Genomic DNA, 12088 nt, shown 5'->3' on the forward strand with positions numbered 1-12088 from the left:
AGCCCCCTTGCATTTTCCATGTCTCACACTACATGCAAGGTCTTGCAGGGTCATGCAGGCTATTTGCAGTCCTTCTGCATCCTCCTGTCCTGTCCTCCTGCTCTGATCCTGTCTTGCTTGTTCCTTTTCCCCTTTCCTGGGTCTTTCTTGATCTCTGAATGTGAGATCTATGCAGCTAACTCTTGGCTCGTGCCTCCTTTCAACTGGGACGCTGTCTGTGACGTTTGGCACGTGCAGCTGAATCTCTTGCTCTCTAACCTCTTGGATGCAGCCCCAAAGGCCTCACTAAACGATAAGGCACTGCACCATGCCACAGCCTTCCCCCACGGCAGCACCCACTGCCTCCCCACAGCTGGCATCCGCACAGCCCGTCATCTCCGATCTGATGATAACCCCTCACCCAGACCAGAGCACAGAGCTGGTGACAGGCTTTCTTAAAACCCACGAAGCCCGGGCACACAGCGAGGCAGGCGGCAGGCAGGGCTGCAAGCAGGAGGAGGGCTGCTAATCCCAAGTGTGCCACGGGTCCACGCCGCTCGCGCCTAGGAACAACAAAGTTCTGGAGCGCCTCTGTGCACCGCGCTGGATGGGCTCGCAGTGAGGCCGCGCCGGTGCCAGCAGTGGCCGGGGGGTGGGTGGGGGGCGGGCAGGGAAAACGCCCCCTTGGCACCCATGCTGGGGGGGGCGGGAGCTGCAGGAGAGGGTGAAGGGGGTGGTTTTGCCTCCTGTGCTCTGCTTTAAATACCTTTGCCCAGAGCTCAGGCCACCCTGGTGAGGTCAGAAGGCTTTGTCCGCAGCGGGAGAGAGGGGCCCTGGGCATTGCTGCCTTTGCACCATGGACGCACAGCACTGCAAAATGAACGGTGACCAGGTAAGCTGCGGGGCCCGGGCACCTGCTCCTTGCAGCTGGGCAGGTATTGGGGGCTGCTCACCTCCTCCTATGCCCTCCCTTCCTCCCGTGCTTGCAAATCTCACCCCATGCGAGCAGCATGTCCTGCGGAGGGAGGAGAAGATGCTCCCGACGAGAAGCTTTGCAGTACTTGGTTTCTACAGTTCCCTCTTTTGGCTGCCAGCATCTCTCCCTGTTGTTAATTGTGCTTGCAGATGTGCAGCACCAGCAAAAGAGAACACTGCAAGAGTAGAAGTGAAAGAGGGTGACAGAGCAGAGCCAGGAGACCACTACAGATGTGTTCATACATATATGGCAAGTAGAAGATGCAGCAGAAAGGACCAGCAGCTGATTAGAGGTCTCAAAACAGAAGAGGACTGTCTTCTTCTGCTAATAGAAAGCAGCTTTTCTGATGGAGATATTTGTTACATTCTGGAGCATTGACATGTTCCCAGCCACACTTTTTCATTTAAGTTTACTGACTTTGAGCCTTTTGCTTTGGAAAATAGAGGACAGCCTACTGAAGCCCATGCCTTTAAATTACGGGCACTAGACATAATGCAGGAGTGAGTGACAGATATGTTGTTTGAGGATAGCATGTTAATATTAGGCCAAAATCTGCACATATTTGTCCTGTGGAAAACCACTGCAGCTAAATACAAACTGCGGAAGATATGGAAAAATAACTTCTGTTTCTGTCAGTTTTTAAGAGAAGCCTAGTTTCCTGTTTCTTTGTGTACTGAGGCTGAACACCCATGGAGGTCTCACCTTGATATTTTTCAGTGTTGTTTATTTGTTTGGTCCCAGTAGGTCTATGGGATCTGAGAATCCAAATGCCTTAAGAAATTTGACTCTAAGTGACTTAGAAGGTATGCCATGMACAGAGTAGGAGTTATGCTTCTCTCAACTTCAGTTTTCCCGTATTTCCTTTTCCAACAGACCTCTTGGATGTGCAGGAAGCCAATACTTGTGTCCTGTTGACCTCTAATTTGGGTGAATACATTCAGTTATATTCAGTGACCCTCATCTGGCTGCAGATGATATAGCGAGACCTCTACCTCCCTGTATGGTCTTGCTAGATGCTCTCAGAAGACTAATGAGCCCCATTTTTCTCTGTCTTTTCCCTAATGATGTCTACAAAAGCCTTGGAAATTTGGAGAGATGCACTACTGCTTGTTACTAGTTGTACAGCAGTGCCTGGTAGTCTCAGGCATGTTGTTGGGTGCTGCATGAGAACGAAAGAGAAACACTCACTGCTGCCCCAGATATCATCCAGGCTGTAGTAGGGAGCTCCTCACTTCGGTTCTCGTGAGAGATTCCCCGGGAAGATGGAAACTGTTTGGATAATTTATGTGGCCTTTAGAAAATAGATCCAGGTAGAAAAATCTGTTGTCAGTCTCTGACAATGAATACTTAGGCAGCCCAAAAGACAGCCTAATTTGCAAAGGAAATGGTTTAATTTGCAAAAGAAGGCACTTCTGTGTAGATCTGCCTCAGAAAATGCCGTCTCACCAAGAACCTTGGGTTTGATTATTAATTCTTGGTTATTAATTCTTCTACTACAAAGAAGATATGCCATTGCTATTTCTGAGGGTAATATTCTGGAGCTGAGAAGCTTTATATGGTTATTTGTATGTTAAATTTAACAGTAGGCATAGTAAAGAGATTCTCTCTGAAAATGCCATTCTTAATGAAAAGAAATAAAAAGAATGGATCCTTTGATTCAGTTCGTCATCTGTGACTTGTGTGACTTCCAAAGGTTTGTAACAGTTGGGCATCAAATCTACACTGATTCTGATAAGAGTTCAGCCCTTCTGGAAATCTCAGTGGGCACTTACCAACATGTTATGCACGATATAGTTTTGAAAATCTATCCCTACTCCATGACTCAGTTTCCCATTTCTAAAACAGAGAAATAACTAAATAACTCTTCCCTGCATCATAAGGGTTTTGGGAATGAGGGTTTTGAGACATGCTAAGGCATTCTAGTAACACAAACCATGGTAGTAATTAAAATAAACATTCCCCTTGCTTGGAAATACTAGAAATTGTGTTTTGGAATGAGCAAGAGTCAGGAACAAATATAAATGAAAACATGTCTTGCCGTAACAGAGTCTTTACTCATTTTGGGTTTTTTTTTACAGAAGATTTTAATATCTGCCACAACATTTTCCCATGATTGTGGTTTTATGTACTTACTTTTGTTTTTAAACCACTTCCCATACCCCTTACATGAATATCACCCCTTCTATTCTACCTTGGAGACACAAGCAAAACTGAAGTGAAATACAGGTGCTATCCTGCACAGAACTAATTTATATTGCTCTGTTTAATCATGAACATTAATGAAAACAAAACTGAAGGGGAGGTAAAATTGGTGTACCCAATGTAATGATGCCAATGTTCCCTGAGCTTGGTATAATTGAGATGTCAAGTGGGGCCGAAATGATATCAAGTTATTTTTCTACCTGCCTCCCACATGAGCTCCAGGTTGAGGGGAGGGATGCTATTTTGCTAGCATGTAACTCAAAGCAGCCATGGAGTTGTTCTGCTTATTCTGGCAACAAATAGTTGCCTTGTTTTTGCCTTATCTCATCTTTTCGTTGGGGTAGTTCTCAGGTATCTGCTTAAAATAACTTTATATTCTCTTCATATTGTTGATGTAATTCAAAAGGGAAGTAGAGGAAAATAAAACTAATTTCTGGGGTGAATTTAAAGATGATTCCCCCCCCCCTTTTTTTTTTCCAGGAATCTGTGTACATTGAGGAACACTCAAATAGAAATGGTATGATTTCTTTGATTTTCTCCCTGAAAGAAGAAGTTGGGGCATTGGCTAAAGTTCTTCGTACATTTGAGGTAAATATCATTTTTTTTAGGAGACCTGACTGTGTCCTTGTATTTTTACTTTGCAGCAGCATTTGTTCAGAGTACTTAGAGCTACATTTGAAATTCCATTTCATTGCCATAATGGGGGAAAGCAGCATGCGTTTCCTTTTCTCTGACCATCTTCATCTGGTGTGAGAATGAAAAAAGTGCATTTTCTCCTTTTAAAAAGCAAGTATTATGCTGCACCTACTACCTTAAGAGGAAGAAATGAGTCAGGCTGTAGTCTGATATGTCTAATATCTGTGTTTCTATGCTTCTATGTTTCTATTATATAAAAGCAAACATAATCTCATGTGTACATATTATAGAGAAGCAAATGTCGGTCATACAACATTTGGAGCACATGTTGCATGAAGCAGTTCTCCTGGGGGAGGCACTATCCTCTTAGCTCTTTTCCACCTCAATAAATTGTGTATGTAGTAAACTTGTATAACTAAGGTCATTGTCACCCACCACTGCAACTTCTACAGAGGTACTACAGATACAGGTGAAACATGGTATGTTTTACCCTGCGTTCACAGTTCATGACTGCTACAAGAAACTCTGCAACTTTTACTGACTGCAGGGGAGTTGGACTAGATTATCTCTAGAGATCCTGTCTAACCTTAACCATTCTGTGATTCCGTGTAATTTGGAAAGCTGTTGGGGAAATAAGTAGCCACATACCTTTAAGAACATTGTGTGCCTATTTATTTATGCAGAAATATTTCCCAGATGTCATGGAGGGTGTTTAAAAAGCATGAAACCCTTGCAATTGAGGATAGTTGTGTTGCAACGCACACAGCTGTGAACTATGTGTTCTCAAGCAAATCCACTTTGTTATATCATTCTTTGAACATGTTTTTAAGAACATCAACATATAATAGTTGTGCCCAAAAGCAATTCTTTCTATAGAACGCTGTAATAAATTGTGATCTGCATATTTTGCATTTGCAAATTGAATTGACTAGCAAATGAAAGGATTGTGTGGTATTAGTACAAATGAAAAATAATTATAAATCATAAGACATACTTGATTCATTAAGATGAAGGAAATTCATACCAACACCAGAGCTTGTCTAAATTTGTGGAATGACCATTGTAATACAATCTTGCAAAATTTCCACGTGTCAGCAATCTGTCTATAAGTGAACTAAGGAGGCCCGCTAACATTCTCTTCKTAAGTGCATTAGCATCCACTAGTCAAGTTATTATCACCTTTAAGCACAATCTATGAGGAAGCTAGAGGATGAAGTAGATGCTTCTAGGATGTGCTTCTTTTTGCCCTAAAGCAGATATCTGAACTAGGTGGGCTGAATGTAGTTCTGTCCAGTGCCTCTGAAGATGACCTAGGGAACAGTAGCACAAATGAGAACTTGTTGGCTGGGTTGATTCTCATCCCAACTAGGCATATTCTTTTTATACAATCATGCCATCTTCTTCAGCACCAAGGTTTGATAAGAGACCTGTCCTGCCTGCCCTTATGCTGTATTTGCATACTGTTGGAAACGTAACAGGGCAATAGAAAGGGTGATTGGAGAAAAGAGATTTGCTGAATCTGACCTGCAGCTTCAGCTCCTCACGTCTGTCTTTAGGGTACGTGAGCACATTGAAGTTTGCAAGCCAGAGCAACCCTTGGACTCTTCTTGTTCAGCAGCCTAAGTCTTTGGCCAGAAAAGCTGAGATAACCTCCACATTTTTCACCTTGGTCATAATCATGGAGAATGAGAAACACAATTTGTGCTCAGGGACATCTTCAGCACAGAGGTGTGAAAGCTGACGAACTTGGTGATGCCCTGTTGGTTGTGAAAAGATAAGGATGGGACAGCAAGGAAGCTGTCCCTCCTCTTTTCCAAAGCTGCTGCTTTGTCAGTTGGTCCAGCAGTAACATATCTTATGGGGCTCTTTTTGTTTTGCTGCTGTCCATCCCAACTGCCTTTGCCAATGCCTACAGCCATCAAGAGACAAAAGCGTAGGTTTTTTTTCCCCCTGATTTATATCCCTTTCTGGCTTGAAAAAATCATCTGTGATGTGCAGGTTAGTTATAGTTCACTTGTCCTTCACCATCTGTTGCTGGGCTCCTCTGGGCAGGTAGACAACTCATCTCGTCCCTGATGTTTCTGTCTGCTGTGTTGCCCCAACACAGCGTGGGAGAAGAACAGTGAGATCTTCTCAAGAGGAGACTGTATATGGAAGAAGGGTGCGAGTGGCTGTTCTGACCTTTGATGCCTCACTTAGCCACATGAATTAGGAAAGAAGAAAACACAAAAGCCACAAAATACGATCAGATTGTGCCCTGGAGCTGAAGCAGTGCTGATCCTTGCTCAGTGCCATATCTCAGCACCGTTCTCACTGTGGCTGCATGGCCAAGTGTGATGCATTCAGAGTTCCTCTGAGATAACTTACTAATGCCAAATGCTGGCCTAAGTTTTTGAGGTGCTGTCTGGGTTATTGTGCTTGTTTAAATCAACAAGCAACTGTGGGAATGGGCAGAAAGCATGGCTCAAGCCTTTACTCCTCCCAGCCTGCACTTGAAAGTTATTGAAGGACCATGCCTCCAGCACTGTCTTTGAGGATTTTGCCTTTTCTCCAGCCAACATATAAAATCATTTTGGACCATGAATGGGGAAAGCAAGGGATTAAAAAGGCTATAAATATGAAAGTCTTGAAAAATAAACAACCTCTCTCAAGAGAGGGAAGAAAGCATGGAAGCAAGATCCAGAAAGAGACACAGAAGGTCTACCTAGTGAAACGATAGTTCACAATGTGCTGTCAGCAGCTGACCTGTTTTTTGGTAAGATGAATGTCCATGTGGATGTTCATCCTTTCCTTTGTTTAACAGTGGAAGCAAAAAATTTCTGAGAAAAATCCTTGTTGTTTTAAGAGGGTTGTTAGGTCACTCCTGTGTCCATGTCAGGAACTCAGGAACACTTACAAGCAGCCAGTTTCACACGCTGTACATATCCTGATTCTACAGTGGGATGAAATCTGGCCATACCTTAGGCACCACCATGGCCTGCTTCCCGTGGGACATATGAGCCTGAAGCAAGCTGTGCTGTGTGCCAGCTTGATTCTACATCTGCATCACAGCAGGAGCAGGGCTGCAGGCACTGGAGTACCACAGCTGCACTGTGTTCTAGGGATTATCATCAATCACCCTGGAGGCAGACCTCCCAGGAGAACTGACATAGTCTATCTCCACCAGAGTAAGCCTCTCAGATGGCCCAACGTGGGCTCTAGGCAGAAGACCTCCCACTATCCATGCAGCTGAAGGAACAAGGCAAAGCCCTGTAGAAAACATCTTTGAGGAGCAGAAACACATCCCTTCACTGTGAGACTCCATTTCATGGAAATTCAGTGTGTTGGGGGAATAATCTTTTAATATTTGTTGTACTCAAACATCCCTCAAGGTTACGTGGTGCTGACAGACTGCCACATGCTCTCATGCCTGCTCTTTGCTTGTACCCAGCCTCTTGTTTTCTGCACTCCTCCCAGTCGCACGCCTGAGCATGTTGCTGCAGTGAGAACTGTTGCTTTTCCAGTGTAACATTATTTTTTTTTTTCTGAGGAATCTCTGCTAGATTTCATCCCAAACCATCCTTGGGTAGGAGCTGCTTTTCTCTTGTTCTTACATTTGATTTATATCTTCGTTAATGCCTTTCAGCACAGGGCCAATGTGCAAACTCCAAAGAGCTGTCTGTACAAAAGAGGGGCTGCACCCTCAGAGAGATTGACATATATTTAAAGAGGCTGTCCAGCCCATTAAGCTGAAAATCATTGTCCTCAAAAGCAAATCCAGGCCATGTCTACAGAGGCATTCAATGACCACTCGAGAGGAAGGCACTTAGGTGGGAGGATAGTTCTTTCCCACACACAGAAACGAGCAGCCCTCAGCAAAAGCTCAAATGCCAGATCCCAGCAAACTCCTCAGCATTTCTGCCGCCTTGATCCTTGTCTCTCCTGTAGCTCTTCCTAGATTGCTTTGCACCCAGGGCTGCTGTATGACCCCATGTCAGCCCATCTTCGTCTTCTCTTTAGAAAGCAAATGTCCACAGGTTTGGACTCATACCTGGGATGTTTCGTAACAGCAGCTCAGCTCAGCTCAGCCATGCCTTGCACTAAGCAGATAGTTAATACTGGCTTCCCTGTTAGCTACTCTGTGTGTATATGGATATGGTAAAGTTTCTTTTTTTTTTTTTTGCTTTAAATGGTCAGAAACAATTGTTTTCACTTCAATAGCCTGTTTGTATATAATCTTTACCCCTCCCTACTTGCATGCAKCTTCCCCCTTGGGGTCTGCTTGGACAACCCCTCTTGCCTCACTGCAGCCTAAAGGGTAGTCACAGAGAAGCACAAACGGTCCCACAGTCTTTTCACTGACTTAATTTTCATAGGATTCACCCTTGCACAGTACAGCATTGCTTGGTGCTGCCGTACGCTGCAGATCTGGCTTGTGCTATTGCAGAAGACAGCTAGGAAACCAAAACTAGAATAAATATCTCAGTCTGAAACAGAATATCATGCATAGGCCAAAAACTACATTTAAAATCACGTAGCTGAATGTTTATGTTTCATTTATAGTTTACTGGGCAAATCAGAAGGGTACAAGGTATAAGTTCAGGTCAGAAAAAGACCTTTCAGGCTTATCAAAACTCCAAAGCAAAACAGATCATTTTGGGGTCAAGCCAAATGTTGTACTTGACCTGTTTACTTTCTCTGCAGTGATATGAGCCTATTTCAAAAAGTTTCTTTTTACCCTTTAAAAAGCACAAGATCACTTTTTTTAAACAACAGAGCTTCCATTCTGAAACAGAGAAAGTAAAAAATAAAAATATCAGAATGAAACATACCAAATTTTAAATAGGCTTATTTTTTATTTGACATTTTTAAATTTGAATTTGTAAATACATGAATCCCCTCTCAAGTCCATTGCTTGACAGATTTACAAACATCTGCTGCAAATGTTGGGTTGGAAAAGGTTGCAAGTTTGTTCATCTTGTCCGGGAACCTTCCCTGTTTTCTTCACCAGCATGACATTTCAAAATACAGAGCAGGGCTTCAGAACCAGGTCCATGCCTCTAGCTCACAAGCATGGTTTGCATGKTTGCTCCCAGAGTAAGTTACTCCTCCGTGGGAGGACTGACTGGGACTAATGGGCTGCACTAAATGAGACCTGAAGCTTTCAGAGCCAGTAAAGATGACTGTGCTCTTTTTCTGCTTAGAAGCAAAACTTTATTTGACAGAAAGTCCAGAGTGCCTGTTATCTCTGCAGCCGTCAGGAAGATACCGGCTCTGCTACGTTTTGAACTGTTTCCAAATTGGTGGAAGCAGCCAGTCACTTTGGCCAGGGTACATTTCCACAATGTTTGATTCTACTGCAGGCTGCACAACTAGGGGATTTGGAAGAGGTGTTTGCACTGATAGGTGAGCGGGCCTTGAATGCCTCTTCTAATAATCTTCTTTTCCTCCATGGTATGCCCATGTACAGCTACCAACCTTCTTTATTACACTTGAGTTCACTGCTCAAAAAAGCTGTTTTCATAAAATGATGTAGGCTTAGAAATGGCTTTTCCCACCTGGAGAGAAACTCAGGGAGGAGACTGCACCCTCTAGGCTCAGTTTATGCCTTTGCCCTAGGCTGTGAAGAGGGAGAGCAGGCTSTAAAATGAATTGCTGCTTTCCTGGGGACCGTGTACTCCTCTTTCTGCTTTCCTCCCCAGCAAGTTCACAGTTAATCTAGTACACCATGCCAGCCCTGTCATGCTCAAGAGCTACAGTCATGATTGCATGGAAGTTCTTCCCCATCTTGCAGCAAAAGAGGCTTGTGCAAAGGGCTACTGTGCTGAGGGGATATGTGTTGGTCTAAGCTGCAAACATGCTGAGTCCCCCTCTTTTTAGAACTAGGAGAGTGGGGCTTCTTGGGGCTATATCTTGTCAAGTACTTGGGCAATGACTAGCAAAGGGAATTAGGCCTAGGACCTTCATCCCAATCTGAGTTTAAAGGTATTACGGTSATCATAAAGTTATCACTTCATTACTATATCATAATACAAGGAGATAATTCTGTCTATCTCACACCTCATGTTTCTTGCTTGCATTGTGTTGAAGGCCTTGTATCAATCTTTGTGGCTGAGGCTTTGGCCTGTAAGCATGACTAGATTTGTATCAGGGAGCAGATGTGCTTGGTGACCAATAGAGATGGCTCAAGGACTGTCTCTTCTTTGGGGGCCATTCACTGCAAGGAGCCTCCACTGGTTTCATGCTAGAAAAAGAGTTTTGCCTCATGGAGCTTGAGACATGAAGAAGAAAATGCAGAGGATGGGGAATCTCCACCTTCAGCCAAGAAGCAGTTCCTCAGATATTAAAGCTGAACAAGGGTGCCCACCTTGGCTTTTACTTTGGGAAACTGTGATTGCAAACCTTGCTGCAACTTCCTGACTTCCCTGATTCCCCATGAAAACTATCTACAGAGTTTTTGTTTGTGCTTCTATAAGACTCCCCTTTCATGAAGCATTAAACTAACCTGCAGTAAGAGTTAAAGAACAAATCACTGTTTTTGTTCTTGNTTTTTTTTTTTTTTTTTTTTGTATCAGGAAAGTGCAAGTAAATCCTCAGGTAATCCTTTTCTTCCAGAAGATGGAGCTTTAAATGACACATCAACCACGCAACTGAAAGATTTGACAACCCTGTGAATGCAAAGATTTTGATTAGTATGAAATTATGAAGATGAAACACTAGATGGAGTAGTTGGACCAGGATGAAATTTGGATTTGTAAAGCAATTCTTGTAACGGAGCCACTGTAAATATTTTGAAATTGGGGATCTATTAGCAATGCACAGCATATGAAAGCCTATTTCTATAAGRCTGTCATTTAGCAACTTTTATTTATGCATCTGAATTCCTGCTTCAGAAACAGGCACCAGAAGGGTTCTCCCTTCAGCTTCTCTGCCACGAGGTTCTGAAGCTCTCAAAACAAAGAGAGAATGGGAATATTTTCTTCTTTCTTCCTTCTCTCTTAGGTTGTGGAGGTAYTTCTGGAGTCATTTCTGTCTTGAATGTGTTGTGCCTGTCTCCCAGCTTGTCTGTTCATTCCCCTGCAACATCCTCTCCTCCTTTACCTCGTCCTCCTGCAACACACATACATACTTTGTGGGCAACCTGCTGCTGGTGAAGGCTCCTACTGAGCCATGTTGGAGAGCTGGTACAGCTGAAAAATCACCTGCCCAAAGAAAAGACTGAACTCTAGGTTTCTGTCTCATCTCTTGGACAGATGTCCTTCTATGGGAAATGAATACTGAGTCAGGAATGAACATTTGTGGGTGGGGAGGCAGGAGGGTGATGAAAACCAGAGAAAGATCCATGCTATTGTGGCCTTTGTACTTCCTAGGACACTTCCTCTGTCACGATCCAGCATCTAATTCACTTGTGACTATAAGGAGACAGATCCCAGCATCCTGCTGTATCAGCACAAGGTTAATGTAAGACAGCACCTTACATGTGCATGAGCAGAGCCTTTGCACATGGCTGTGTTTTACACCTAATCTTCACCTTTGCTAGAGACAGGCCTGCCCCTTGTCCAATGGGTGCAGCTCCCCCTTTGCTTCACAATTCCTGGTGGAGCTGCAGAGACGAAGGAGACGGGACCTTGTGTCTGGTCTCTGTCAGAAGCATTCTGGCCTCAAGTAATTTTAATGTCTAACTCTTGGCCACTCCATCTCCTAGTGCCTCCCCAAGTGGAGGGTACAATGCATGGTTTGTTTGTGAAATGGGGCTCTGGGCACCTAAAACAAATTGTCCTTGGGCCTAGCACAGTGACAGGCCTTCTGTCCTCACAGACAGCCACACAAGGACAGCATCTCTCAAGAGCAGCAGTTGCTGAATGCGCTTTTGACCTTTTCAACTTATTGTATTGGTATTAAGCCAAACAATTTAAGTTCATCTGTAGCGTGCCACACTCAGGAAACAGAGGAATGACATGCATGCTGTTTCCTACCAAGTAATCAACTGTCTATTGTAGTGGAGTGAATGAAGCCTTTGCCATTAATGGCCAGATGCCCCTCTGCACTATGCAAGCACTGAGAGGAGCAAAGAAAACCTTAAAGAGCCTAAGAAGCTCATAGTGGAGGAAGGTGCAGAAAAAAAAAAACCCTCCCTGTTCCCCTCAAAACATCAACCAATCAACCCGCTCCCCCACCTCCAACTTACTTCCTTCTTTCCCGTAGGTCACAAAAAGATCCTCACAGTTTTTCTTCTTGTATGAAATCCTGACCCCACTGCAGTAGGAGGTCTGACATCAATAGGGCCAGCATTTCACCTCATGTAGTTAGGGCATA

General features: G+C 43.8%; 1 protein-coding gene across 1 annotated transcript in view; it reads left to right on the top strand.

Annotated features, from left to right (window-relative positions):
* The first annotated feature begins 774 nt into the window (after nt 1–774).
* Nucleotides 775–12088, top strand: part of PAH (phenylalanine hydroxylase) — a 36611-nt gene continuing 25297 nt past the window's right edge. The window contains exons 1-2 of the mRNA XM_026038505.1: nt 775–871; nt 3638–3745. Of these exons, the coding sequence (XP_025894290.1) occupies nt 836–871; nt 3638–3745 (144 nt within the window). The 5' untranslated portion in view covers nt 775–835. The remainder of the gene's footprint in view (nt 872–3637; nt 3746–12088) is intronic.

Source organism: Nothoprocta perdicaria, unplaced genomic scaffold (genome assembly GCF_003342845.1).
Source record: "Nothoprocta perdicaria isolate Ctin4 unplaced genomic scaffold, notPer1 scaffold_210, whole genome shotgun sequence".
Lineage (NCBI taxonomy): Eukaryota > Metazoa > Chordata > Aves > Tinamiformes > Tinamidae > Nothoprocta > Nothoprocta perdicaria.